General features: G+C 39.7%; 1 protein-coding gene across 18 annotated transcripts in view; it reads left to right on the top strand.

Moving 5' to 3' along the window:
• The window catches only part of gramd1bb (GRAM domain containing 1Bb), a 124,721-nt gene that overhangs the window by 60,314 nt on the left and 49,730 nt on the right, over positions 1 to 14,677 (top strand). For 14 of the 18 annotated variants that reach the window (XM_044201582.1, XM_044201570.1, XM_044201575.1 and 11 more), the window contains one exon: positions 3,096 to 3,122. In XM_044201582.1, coding sequence (XP_044057517.1) covers positions 3,096 to 3,122 — 27 coding nt within the window. Of the gene's footprint in view, positions 1 to 799; positions 818 to 3,095; positions 3,123 to 6,548; positions 7,193 to 12,107; positions 12,152 to 12,504; positions 12,574 to 14,677 lie in introns of those variants that run through there. The other 4 variants (XM_044201584.1, XM_044201586.1, XM_044201590.1 and 1 more) reach the window with 4 other exon arrangements.

A 14,677-nucleotide genomic window follows, 5' to 3' on the forward strand; every position in this document is an offset into this window, starting at 1 on the left:
CTCTCTTCTCGCTTGTCCTGCAACCTAATTTTCAGGGTGCTAAGAAGGTGAAAAATAGGAAGAAAGTCACCAAATACTTAACAGCAGTCTAAAGACACAGTCCTTATTGTGGTCTATGATTAGTTTCTGTCTTTTGTTTGTTTCCTAGCAAGATGGTTTCTTAGATTAATGTTGTTTAGTGGCTAACACAAAGGTCCTAGGAATACATCAAGGTGTCTTCTGTTACTCTGGCTAATCTCATGCTTTTGGTGATGCCAAATTAGCCCTTTTTAGCATCTGCAAAACATAACATAATGTATCCAAAAACAGAATCGAATGCAATCCAGTGAATATTCCTGTAGTTAAATAGTCACTGCTGCACAGAGAAGAAGCTTTTGCTGATTTTGTCATCATACATGTGTTAATAATGTGGTAATACCTAATTCATTCCCCCAAAAATGGTAAAATCTGATAAAAGTGGACAATTCTGAAACAGAAAACATGTAGGAATCCTCTTCGTCTAGCCTCATAATATCCTCCCACTTAGCTGTCTTTGCCTTCTGCTCTGTCTACTGTACACTACACCTCCACTCTTTCTCTCCGTCCTGCACTCTTTCCCATGTTTCTCTCGCTGGCGCTCCCTCCCGCGCGCTCTTCTCGCTCAGTGTCTCCTCTTGCTCGAATTAGGAACAGTACCTGTCAAACCTATGGGATTTCTCGCTTCCCTTCTCTTTGCTGTGCTGGTGATAGCTAGTGAGGGGCGTCTGCAGCAGCTGCAGGGAGAGCAGCGTTCTGTAGCCGGCATTAGAGGGCACGGAATGTCATGTCTCCTCTGCAGGTAAAAACAGCTGCATTTCTGCCTGGAGGCTGCTCCGCTGCCTCTCTACCTGTCTCGCCATCTCCATGTCCGTCAGTCTTGTTTTGCTCTTACTGCATCTGTCTGTTTGTCTCTGTGCTGCAGTTTGCTCAGTGTGCTATGCAGCTGCATTTTCCGGTGAAGTGACAGCAGGCTTATATGTACTTCTAGTTGTGATTTTAGCTGCCTCTGCCAGATTATCCGGGCATCCGTGGTGGTTCGGGGAGAGACACTGATGAAATTCAGATAATGACACAAGACAAGTTAACGCACTTGCTGTCATTTTTGAGTATTTGCATCTGAGGCTTCTGCCAAGTTCACCTCCTCCACTATTACTGCAGATAGTTATGTAATATCACAATGTGACTTTGCTGAGACAGTGTAATATGACTCATCAGTGAAGATGACGCAGCACATGATTGTGAGTTGTGAATCGGGATTACACACCACGAGACATGCCATCACTGGGTCAATTTATAGTATAGAGTATATATTTATGTAACTACAGTGAAATTGCAATATTTAACTGTAGGTTGTATATTAAAGGCATGTGATACTTTACTTTAACACCTCCCTGTTTAGCAGGTGTAAGCAAGGCAAGTTTATTTGTATAGCACCTTTCAACATCAAGGTAATACAAAGTGCTTTACATAAGACATAAAAGGCATTAAGACATGATATAAAAGAGACACAAGGCAATATAAAAAGACAGTCACACATGAAAATAAGCTAAAATAGAATAAGACAGAGAATAACAATTACAGTGCAGTTACACTGCAGTGCAAGATATGAATAAATAGTCCAAACTTTAATTTGATAAAAGGCAGTGGAAAACAGAAACGTCTTAAGCCTTGATCAAAAAGAACAGAGTTGCAGCAGAGCTGCAGTTTTCTGGGAGTTTGTTCCAGATATGGGGTGCATAAAAACTGAATGCTGCCTGTCCATATTTAGTTTTGACTCTGGGGACAGAAAGCAGACCTGTCCCAGATGACCTGAGAGGTCTGGATTGTTCATAACGTAGCAGAAGATCAGAAATGTACTTTGGCCTAAACCATTCAATGCTTTAAAAACCAACAGCAGTATTTTAAAATTGACAGACAGGAAGCCAGTGTAAAGACCTCAGAACTGGAGTGATGTGATCCACTTTCCTGGTCTTATTGAGGACTCTGGCAGCAGCTTACTCAATCAGCTGCAGCTGTCTGATTGACTTTTAAAGACCTGCAAAGACACCGTTACAGTAGTCGAGCCTATTGAAGATAAACGCAGTTTTTCTAAATACTGCTGAGTCCTTTAATTCTTTATATATGCTTAAGGTGATAGAGGCCTGATTTTGTAGTTGTCTTAATGTGGATGTTAACATTAAGGTCCGTGATTAGACCAAGATCACAGGCTTGGTTTGTGTTCTTTAACATTAGAGAGACTGACTTTTAATTGTTCTTCTTTGGCTCCAAAAACAATAATTTCAGCTTTATCTTTGTTTCACTGGAGGAAATTGTGACACATCCAATCATTGATTTGTTAAATGCTCTTACACAGTGCTTGTGTCGGATCATTAGCCACCTGGTGATATCGTTATATAAATCTGTGTGTCATCTGCATAATTATGGTAAGCCATTTAGTTGTTTTCCATAATCTGAGGTTGTGGGACCATGTAGATGTTGAACGGAAGAGGCCCGAGAATGGAGCTGTATATTAGCAGGTGTAATAACGCTACTGTATAAAACAGCACAATGTAGTTGTAAGCAGATATAAGGACATTTTATTATTATAATTCCTCCTAATGAATGCTTTGGTAACACGATATAACATATTTGTGTTCATACATAATGATATAAAGTCATACAAATGAACAAATCCTTACAGTGCATTTTAAAGAATGTATCAACTGTTAATACATATGTACGAATCATTCACAGGTGGATTGAAAACTGTTTATATCAGTATTTATGATTACAACTGGGTTATATCATGTTACCAAACATACATTAACTATTTATATACTAGTAATGGATGCTTCATAGGAGGGGTTATTAAGGAGTTATTGTTGTTTACAAACACAAATATTATTTATATATATATATATGATAAACACTAACAAATGTACTGCTTAAAATGGTAAATAAAGTGATACCCAGTAAATATTTTTTTAATCTTTATTACTATTGTTAGTGGAATCTAGACTAAACTGAATTTAAGCTGAACTGAAATCACTGGCAGTGGATCCATGACTGAATTCTTTCTCCTCTCTTCTCCTGTGCAGGTCTGACAGTGCAGCGGACAAAATCAGGTAAGTCTGCTTTCTGGCCACTCTTCTTTTACCTATAGAAGTGTGAGCATGCACCAAATGCTGGTGGGCTTATGGGGCAGAGATACAGCGGGACTGGCCTTGCTGTCACCCCGTTTGCCCCGGCCCGCCCACCCCGCATGTGACACAGATTCACTGCTTTGTCCGCCAACCAAGGTGTCTGAATGCACTTTACATTTAGAGAGGCCAGCAGTGAATACAGTTGCAAGCCATGGAATGCCATTGTTTTTCTAATATTGGACAAACAACATCACACACAAACAGGGCTTTGTGAGTTGGACACTATTGTGGAGCTTTTAGTCTTTTAGCTAGCCAGCCGGTGGCAGGTCAGCACTGTGGACACACGCTGTGGGCACAGACACTTTATTCTTCAGGGTGTGGAGGCTTTGCTGTCACACTGTGCCAGTCCTGAAGCAAAGGGGTTCAAGGCACAAGCTGAAAAGGTGAGTGAAATGTAATGGTGTTTTGCATGAGAAATGTTGGAACAGGGAATTTTATGAATAGCTGGTGCTTCGTGCTTAACTTGGTTGATTAGAACTTGAATATGCATTGATTTTGTATCACAGTTCATGCTCTGAATTTACAAAACATTTAGGACATCTTCCTGATGTTTGGTTTCATTCCGTGTTGCATAATCCACATCTAAGTTGTGGATTAGTTTTTTATATGCTTCCTTTGTAACTGGTACAGTATACTGTAGCATTAATGATAGGAATATATAAGGGATAACAACTTTCACTTGGATTTCCATCATTGTATTTTTTTGAAGAGTTAGTTTCCCTAATGATATCTACAATTAGTACAAGTGGGTTTGCATGTTTTTACTTTATATGTACAAGAGTAGCATAGTAGTATTTCCCCATATGACGTCTGGTGGTAACTTAGCACCAACTACATATTGTGAATTATTTAAGATTAATTGTCGCTGTAAGACGTGATATTCACAGTTTGGTATGAGGCCATAACCATGAAAGGTCTTTTCTTTTTGGCGGGCGTTTGTGTGTGTGTGTGTGTGTGTGTGTGTGTGTGTGTGTGTGTGTGTGTGTGTGTGTGTGTTGTGTACTGTGCGTGCAGTGATCAGCCAGCAGAAGTGGTGTTTGTCTGGTACGTTTTCTGAGCTGAGTGGAAACTGTTATTTTGGTGTATTTGTGTGTGTGTGTGTGTGTGTGTGTGTGTGTGTGTGTGTGTGTGTGTGTGTGTGTGTGTGCACTCTGGTATGCGTGTGTCTGGTTTGGTATGCTTTGAGGGGTCAGTCATGCGAGTTGGGTGACTAGCAGGCCAGACCAGGTTTAAACCACTAGGAGTCACCATACTCCGACACACAACCAAGAAATGGTTTATTGAACACAGTTTGCTTATTCTAAGTACACACACTACATAGAACCTCATCTGCATTATTTTAAAATAATGCTTAAATTACACATTTTGCCATGGAGTTAACACCTTCATTAGATGGTGGTGCAAGTACAGTCAACAGGGTGTAATAATATTGGAAATGTGTAGTGATGGAAAATCAGAGAAAGGAATGATTTGAGGTGCCCTCAGAGCGGAGCTTGTTTTAAAAAGGGTAGGTAAGATAGCATAAAGTAAAAATGCAAATTAAACTGTTGGTGATTTTTATACTTAATCAATCTAATAATAAATCATACTGGACATGGAACTGCTCATATTCTAACAGTGAGCAAAGCGCTTTTTGGTAAAATCAGCAGCATAAATACACGACTTGTAAACTGAAGTCAGCCTCATTCAGTCACACAATACTGAGCACCCAACACATCATCCATATTTTAGAAAATTGTTATTGAAGTTGTTGACTAACAGAACAAAACTGCAACTGTTGTGCAGCCTTTCAGACGATGAAAAAATGAAATTTAAGATCTATATTTTACAGTAATCAAAATCCCATATGACATCTGTCTCATAGTACAATATCAAGAATTCATGAATATACTGTCTGCTGGATCTACAAGCCTGATAATGTTAAATCATCTTCTGTATCCCTTGTAACACCGCTGCAGGTATTTCCCAAGTCATGAGTCACACAAACTGCACAAGATCAATACTTAGTTTGTGAAAAAGCTAACTGTAAATAATGCATGCTAAAAGCCATCTGGCTGGATCAAGTGGGCAGGATGCAAGTGCATTTGGAAACTCTGTAGTTTGAAAGAAGTTTGAGTCAGTTGTCAGTGTGTCTACAAGGCAGAAAGAAGCTCTGATGTATTCTATGGCTGATCAAATAAGTGGCTGCTGAGTTGAATAATGTGACACTAACTGGTCTTGTCCTTATAGTGACTAGCTTATCACAGAGCTCTGCTGCTGAGATTCTCCTAAACCGTCCTGTATTGTACTTTCTGCTTTTTCTGTCTCTGTTCTAATGTCTGCATTGCTCCTCCGCTGTCTCAATTGCTGGATAATCGATCAGCGTCTGTGGTTCGAGACATTAGCTTCCAGTGATGGAGGTCAGCATAATCTGATCCTACTCTTTACTTTGTGCAGGAGCCTCAGAAAAGCAGGGCTCCAACATATTGAGTAAACGATACTCACAAAATAGATGAGCTCCCAAGTTCTTGTTTCCGGCTGACTTTGGAACAAGGAAAGGATAAATCAGTACAGTCGAGCATAATTCACCCATCTCACATGTTGTGAGTGACTTAAAATAATTATTATCAAATCCAGGCTGAATTCAAATCAAAAACTGTACTAAAGTTTTCCTCGTAATTGTTCTAATCTACTATACTTCATGTAGTCTTCAATTTGTGCTGACAAAAAATGTTATTAATATTTTTAACTGACACATCCTTCTCATTGTAGGTTCAAATAATATTTTTTTTCTTCTTCAGGTTACATTATTTCTAGTCGCTTCTGTGCTTATCTCTTCATCTAAATGTATTATAAGCCGGATATGGTTACAGTTTCCCTTTATTAGCCTTACCTGGGTACATCTACAGCATTGTTGTTTTCTGTCTAATCTTGTTTTAATATTTGTCAGTGGTATCTGATTCCTCTGGGCAATCTTCCCTAATTATTCCTGTAGTTGCACACCGGTCCAGCTCCAGCTGCACACAAGATCATATCAGTACATCCAAATGGTTATTATGATGATGGCAATGATTTAAATGTGTTTTTTGGTGAATTTTGGTCATGCGCTTTGCCAGGGTAGTTATGCCTGCAAGAGGCTATGAATTCATGACATAGTTGCTACCCCGTCTACATATTCATTTGTGTATTTGTGTGCATGCAGCCGCCGTATCACTGACTCTGCTCCTCACACAGACGCCGCGATGCTTTGGGCGAGGAGCGCGAATGCGTGCCTGCAGCTTGTAGCGCAGACAGGGAGACAGAGGAGGGGGAGAGACAGAGAGAGTGAAGGGGAGCAGAGCAGGGGAGGGAGGCTGATAAAGCAGGGAGAGAAGGAAAGGAGGTGAAGGACCGCCCTTATCGAGCATAGCCGTTCGCAGGGAGCCTACCAAAGGGACCTACCCACACACACACCATGGCCAGCCAGCCAATCAGAGCGCTCACATCCTTGACCCATCCTCCCTCGTACAACTGCTCATCCATGGCTCAGCAAAGCAGATGTGAGGTGATGCGGTAGGAAGCGAGGCTGCGAACCACCTGGACAGAAAACTGAAACACGCTTATTATGCAGGAAGGAAAGATGGTGGTTTGACAATAGCTGCGAGGAATTGGGAGTGAGGAGGAGAGCACTGGTTTAGATATATTTTGCATCAGGATAGTGGCATTTAGTCTGTACATGCTGCGGCTTCTAATCTGAACAGGCATTTTAGCTTAACAAGTGTTGTCTGTATCACCTCTGTTTGCAACTTTCAGTTTCTGAGCTGGTGACATTATTTTTCCCCTGACTGATTTTGGATGTGCTGTGTAAGAGAAAAGGACAAGGGGGATTTTATGAGGCTTGGCGATGATGACAAAGCATACTGGACAAGTGACAATCTGACAACGAGACAGCGGGACAGTGATTGAAGAGAGGCCATGAGAGCCAGGAGAGAGGCCAGGATGGTGTCTGCCTGTTCACCATGCACAAACATAAGGTCAGGTCTGATTTCTGTTACCTTTCTTTAGCCGCGGTACTTTCTTCCTCTGTAGTCTTGAGTTTGATCAAACAACGCATTAGCTGACTCGCATAAAGGATAAGGAAATGAATATGAAACTCAATGTATGCCATTGATAACCTTTTATATTTGAAGAAAATTACAATTTGTAGCATTGGTACAATAGCATTTGTAAACATTTAAATATTTGTATAAGAGATAGCATACAAGATAAGTTCCAAACATTTAATTATAGGCGAGTGTTAAATGTTGAAGTGACATATCTCCCTATATCTAATACTATCTGATTTATCTATCTGTTCTAAAGAAACCCCACCCTGGTTATTTTCACATATACTACTATATGTACTACTACTCTATAATCCATTATATACTATATAATCCACTATTAGTCATCTGGCTGTCTGATAATCATCCTTTGATTATCTACTGAATTAAGTGCTAATGTAGTTTCCACTGACCACATCACATGACCTAGACGACCCTGCTATTGTACTGCAGCTGTACCCTTTTCTGTTTGACCTTTGCTGAGAAAATGCATCTGCTTTCTCTCTGTCCACAGCAGACTTTTAAATGTCAATTACATTATTTTGACTTGCTTAAGAAATGTAGCATTAAAAGATTTAAACACACCTTTTACAACATAGGAATAATGTAAAGCTGCATGTTTAGCTATTTTATACATTTAGTGCTTTGTAGAGAACTGTCAATCAATAAAACAAGCTGTGGCTCTGTGACTGCATCAAGTATTCAATATATTTATTCTTATATTTGTGTTAAAATGACTTTTCGTCAGCTTTTCTTTTCTTTGGCAATTCATTCAGGATAAATGTGTCATACATGCATTTACCTTAACCTGGTGCTTGCAGGGGGTGGTGGTATTTCTGCAGTATACCTCACACACATGCACACACACACATTTGAGCAGAAGGGATTTTCCAGCAGGCTTCAAGGCGTCCTAAATCTCCGCTGTGATCTCTGCTCCCCAGGTCCATTAAGGGCGATTTGGTTGGATTTACTGTGCCTGTCGACGGGGATACGGGACAGTCCTAGCCCTGCTTTAGGTTACCTCTCTGTGATAAATACTCCTGGCAGGTTTTACTGTGTTACCCTCACATAACTATCTCTTTAGCCCTTAAATGAATCACGAATGATAGTCATTAAGGAGCCAAAGAGGTGCTAGTAGCTCAAGCACACTTTGATTCATTATTTCAATTAGGAGACAAGGGGAAAAAATAGTTCATTTGCTTCATTGGAAAAAAGCGATTGCTGGCTAAAGCGTCTATGTCAAATGTCTTCTACAAAATGGGCCCGCTGCTCCAAACCTTTTATAAAATGGTGATACAAATAGTGTCGTGCCTTTTATACAGTACACTAAATTTATATCATTTTTCTTTACTATTGCAGATAATTAAATATTGATTACTGGTTATCATTTAAATATCTGACTGTAATGTATATAAAATGGTCAGTGTCGTAATAAGTCTAATAGTGAGCGTTGACAGTGTGATGTTAAGCATCATAGAGCACACAACCCTTTGACCATGGACAAAACTGCAGAGAAGAAGTGGCCAGTACTGCATTAGATACAATTATATTGATGCAATGATATTGATTGGTGTTAGTGTCATTTCTGATGTGCTCCTACCTTCCTGTTCATCAAGATTATTGCAATGTTTCTGGCTGACGCAATTAAAAATAAAAAAAATGTTTTATCAAATTTATACCCAGCAATAAATTAGCTGCTGCTAATATGTATAGATTACATTATACTTACTGCACTTGTATGTGTATAGATTTTTATGCAAATGTAAAACGTAGTGCTTTTAATTATATAAAATAACTGCAAAGCTGAATCACTTAAAATTGTCAAAGCCTGAAAATGTTATCAAATATCAACATCTGCAGAATGCTAGAACATATTGGGATGTTATTGGGGTTTTTCCATATTGCCCATCTCTTCTTCAAATTGTGTTTTTTTAGATTAAGTTTTTTCAAACTTTTTAGCAAACTGTGTTTCTTTTCAAACTACAGCATCCATCATAGTTAACAGCACCACACCACCACCACCATCTTCAAGCTAAATATGACACAAAATATGTCTTATATAAGAATACTGTGACCACTGTCTTTCCATCACTAGTACCTGGTGTTCTCTGCTCTGCTGCTCCCAGCTTTGATACCAAAACACCAGTGAGGTCGGCCGTACAAAAGGCAAACCATGTCAGACAATGAACTTTACTCTGGTACTGTTTCTTATTCTGCTGCTCAGTGAGATGAACAACCTCCTCTGACAGCACTGTCCATTTAACCACTGAATTCAGATTAAAACACACATGGTGTTAAAATGTGTTGGTTTTCATTTTATGGCCCTAAAAGTTGAGCTTCACAGGTATGCAAATTCAATACTGCATTTTTCTCATTGTCTTCCAGTTAGACATTTTTGAAAATGTAATATCAGTTGCAGTTGATATAAATTTAGCTTAGCATTGAGGTGATTAAACATTATTTAGGAGGGACCAGATGAATAAAGGAGTACATCTTGCAGCACCTCTCACCACTTTGGGAACAACTGCTTTAGATACTGAATTTTAGAAATAAACCTCAAAACAGGACATATGGTTCTTTATCTGCAGACTCAAATTTTTGGATGGATTGTTTGGAACTATTTCAAAAGGGTGCTTTCTAGCTAATTCTCTATCAATTTAAAAACCTTCCACAAACAAACAAAGAAAGCTATTTTTAAGATTTTCACCCATCACAACCTGAGCTATTATCATATCATGGCCTGTATTTTGGGCCAGCTGTTGGCGTCCCTCACTGTAGGTGATTCATTAAGTACCACAGTCTGTAGAAAATCTGTCTGTCGCTGGCACTTCCACTTAACCGCTTTTGTGAAAGGTCTTGTTTTCACGCTGGGTGGACATCTGCCTCACCGTAGAGTTACACAAGGAGATATGCCATGCACATATGCCATTTAATGGTATGAACTAAACTAACTTTAGACCTTTCAGTGATCACTTTTAGAGACGAGTCTGTCTTTATCTGTCCACAGTTGGAGCTGAAATTGATACCAATCCATTTCTCCAAAGCCCACTTATTGTACTGTCTTATTAGTGGAGTATTGGTTGCAAGGGGAATTTGAGGTCTGTGAGATAATGAAGCTGGGGTTCATTCAATCCATTGCACTAAGTAGTAAATTGGGGCACTTTCAGTATGTGAGCAAGGATAAGGAGACAGGTACTACTGTACAAAGCAGGCTAGAACCAGCCATAATGTAAATCCAGGTTTTTCACCTTACAGCCCTTATTGTATCCATCCAAGTGGGCCATGTGTCTGCATTCAGCAGGCCTTCACTGCTGACTAATCACACGGCCTCTGGTGACTCACAGTGTACAGTAATTCACATATGTTCATCAGCAAATCAATCCCGCTGATCATGCTAAATGTCTACATGTCCGCCCCAGCAACATTTAATGCACTTTCTGTCTGCAAATAAGCACTCTTATCCAGATGCATATCCAGAGGGATCAAACCTAAGTATGTTGTAGGTGGAGATCCATCTGTCATGTAAAAATTAATAACACAATTGTTCTATGCTGAACACTGCTGGTCCATCCAGGGGTTTAGCTCTGCAGAGCTGTTGAGGATTAACACTAAACTGCAAACACCTTAACAGTCAAATTCAATCCTGAGATTGCTTGTTTTAAACATATTTCGTCTTTAATGGAACGTCTATTTCTCAGGTTTTATAAATCAAGTGGTGTAATCTGTAAACCTGAATTCTCTGAATTGCCTTCCTCCGTAGCAGACATGATTGATTTCCCCCCTAGCTGTTTCCAAAGGGGCCATGGATTAATCCTACTTAGGGCTTCCTCTGTTCCTCTGCATCCAGCGTTTGCAAGACAACGAAGCACCCAGGGTCATTTTAAACGTCCACTTTCAGCTTCTTATAGTCTTCAGTGAATATTGAAGGGTATTGACATATTGTGCATTTATTTTGCATTTATCAAGCAGCAACACAGCATTGGCTAAAATGTTATTGCTTCTGTGTTTAAACTCAACAAGAAATTCCTGTTTTCTCTCAGTGAGAGAATATTAAACTTGATTACATCACTGACACGCATTAGATCTGTACAAGGTGTTCCACAGCCGAAAGAAACTTCTCAATAGGTGCCGGGAAGCTTGGTCAGGGGTAAAGGAGTGGGAAGAAATTGCTCTGACTGGAGAGGCAAATGTATTATCAGGTGCCACAGCAAAAATGAATTGATTGAATAGATGGAGGAGTGGTTGAGGGCCTCTGATCACAGTGATTCATGGTACATGTGGGCGCTCTGTATTGAGTCACTGGCAGCAGCGACTGGAGTGAAAGGACTACACTCTGCAAGCCCAATTACCCATTGCTTTACTTTATACATGCACACACAAACACACACAAATATACATGTAATTTTGTGTGAAATGTTAGTCTCAAACAATTTATTGTTTGTTTTAAATTGCCTGGATTGGAAAAACAGCAAATGTCAGAACATATTTATAACCACGTTAGGGCTTGTCATTTGAACTCAATCATTGTCATTTGAGTGCTCACCAAATAATCACCAAAATGACTAAAGTGTGGTTCTTGGTTGTCTGAACCAATTACAAGAAACAAAATAAAAGGTGTCTTACCTTTTGTGAAGACCAGAGATAATACATTATAACAAAGAGTACAGTCCATTATGATTTTTTTGTTTGTTTGTTTTTTAGTCTAGGGACTTCTGGAAACTGTAGCAGACCTGAGGCATCAATACTAGTGCATTTTAGTTAGCATCAACTGCCATCAGGACAATCATGAAACAGTAAAGCTAACTTACCAAACCTGTCATTCACTCTTCTCTACCTTCACTGATAGGCCAAGCAAAAGAAGTGGAAGAAACTGATATGGAAACCCCAAAGGTAGGATATAACTCAACAAGCAAAAGACACTCCACACATGAGCAGTGACATTATATGGCAGCTTAGACCTGCTTCATGTCATTAAAGCAAAGATGGATAATAGGTTGTGGCACATTATACCATCCTCTGCATTGTACTCCCCCCATATTTTTAATAAAGGTATGTTCTTAGTCATCATCAGTTGTAAAAAGCCCTGCAAGTGATTCATCGTATCTGAGAATGCCATGCTCACACACACCAAAAGAGGGAGCTGTTCCAGTAAACCATACTGTATATAAAACCCACAAGTGCATCTAGTTCCTCTCCACTTCTTCTGGTCCTCAGATTTCACAGTGTGTAAGATCCAGGAACAAAACTGCCGTGGCATCATTTACTGAAGCACTGTCAGCTTTGTCCTCTGCAGGAGCACCACTGGGTTAGAGGTGAGGACTCTATAGGGATTTTGGATTCATTATGGCCAATCTGTAGTCTAAAATATCACTCCTCAAAGCCTTGATGCAGGGACAAGACTGTAAAGAAACAGGTAAAACCCTCTGCTGTGATGTGAGGTGAAAAACTTAACAAAAACTGGGCACTCCATTGATTTTACATGATCAGTTTACTAGTCATGAGGAGTTCTACTCAGCGTGTTATAACAGTCGGATGATGTCTTCTGTGGTTCTGGAGGAACTGGAGGTCATTTCTGAGAAAATTACCCTGATAATGTCATGATGATCAGCCCGGAGACTACACATTTATTTTAGAAAGCCTGCGTTACAAACTCGATTCGTGGAGTTTGAAAGATGTGGACATTCACCGGGGTCTAACAGAAGACGCTATCGAGTTGCATTATGGGAAATGTAGGATCCAGTGTTTTTGGAGCTTAACACATACTAGGGACGAAAAGTCAGGATGTTACAGGGGCTGCTGCATCGATTTTGACAATTCTCGTTTTAATCCGTCTCTAGCGAGTCCTCAAACTTAATGGAACTGCAATATTAAACATTGATGATGATTGCTGATTACTTAAAGATGCACATTCAAAAGCATTTTATGAAATGTATTTTAATATCAAATATGTGTATAGAAACAGTCCTCACAAATTGCATTTCAGTGTTTTATGAGTTTTAGAAGTGTGCTTATGTTTTCAAATCCCTGATTGACTGTAAAGTACAGATTAGTGACATAAGTTTATGACATTTCATTTACAAGTACTTGCATTTCTAGACACCATTGTGTTATTTGTATTTATTTGTGTATTGGTGACGTGCTAGTGCTACTACAAAGCAATTTTAGTTTTGTGGAGATAAATCATTTGGAGATGTAAGAAAAGTGTATCTTGATATTTTTACTTGGATTATTCACATCAAGTTTATTTTGGCTGGACAGTAAGAGGGCATTGGTGTAAACAGGAGTTTTAAAAGTGGGGGTAAAACATGACTAAGAAAAGTATGGGGGGGGCAGTGTGAAAATTATGCAATTGATAAAAAACATGCTAGACAAGACATGACATGTTTTCATATTAGCTGGACCGGTTGTGCTCTCATGACATGGTTTGAGAATGGATGGATGCCATCAAATTTCTACAAAGAATCTATAATATAAATCTATCTACCAGTTTCTTGCTCCAAGGCACTTTGGTAGTGATGGTGGGTGCTGAGCAGTGTCCGGTTCAGAGGTTTATGCACCCTTCTAAATCTTAATGACTGGAATCAATCAGTGAATCCCACAGCATTTTATTTACTAGCCATGCTATTTTATGACTATCAGGCACTAAGGATCTGATGAATAAAAGCTCAAATGGCAGATACAATATTCCAAAGTTGTGCATTTGTGTCCTGTTAGTGCCAGGTTGGTAAATATTATAAACCTGAATAGTATCCATTGAACTTCCTGAGGATTTATTAAGTTAAGGTGTGTTGTTATCTGAGGACATTAGAGAACAATCTCCTTCTCTGCAATATTTGACCTTGTTGACGTAATCCAGTGTTTCAGGTTTTCATCCACAGCATAGCCACAATGTGGAAATTGTTATTCATAACATTAGCTTTGCAGATTTCATCAGTGCAAAGTTGAGGTGTTTGAAAGTCTAAGGCCTTGCTGGGTGATTGTTGTTTTGTCGCCATGAATGACGTAGATCATTTCTGAAGCTCGAAATAGCTCAAGTGCCGTCCTTGAAGGCCTTGTGGGTGGTAATGGCATAGCAACCAGTGGTAAGCAAATGTAAAGTCAGTGTGTGTGTGTGTGTGTGTGTGTGTGCTTCTGTGGGGCTTAGCATTGCATTTTGTCTACTTCTGTATGTCTGACTGAAAACAGCAGGCACGGTCCGCATGTGGACGTGAAGCAGCAGGCTGGACCGCTCCCAGCTTCGATGATGGCAGGGTCGTCTCTGTGGCAACAGCCCTCGCTGACTAGATGGAGGGATTGTCTGGGAGGGGTCAGTCAGTATCTCTCCACCCAATCCCTTATCCCATCACCACTCTACAACCAGAGTCCTTCAATATAAAAATAACTTTCCTCACTCTACCTTCAAGCCTTTGCCTTTGC

The sequence above is a fragment of the Siniperca chuatsi genome, linkage group LG7 (genome assembly GCF_020085105.1).
Source record: "Siniperca chuatsi isolate FFG_IHB_CAS linkage group LG7, ASM2008510v1, whole genome shotgun sequence".
Taxonomy (NCBI): Eukaryota; Metazoa; Chordata; class Actinopteri; order Centrarchiformes; family Sinipercidae; genus Siniperca; species Siniperca chuatsi.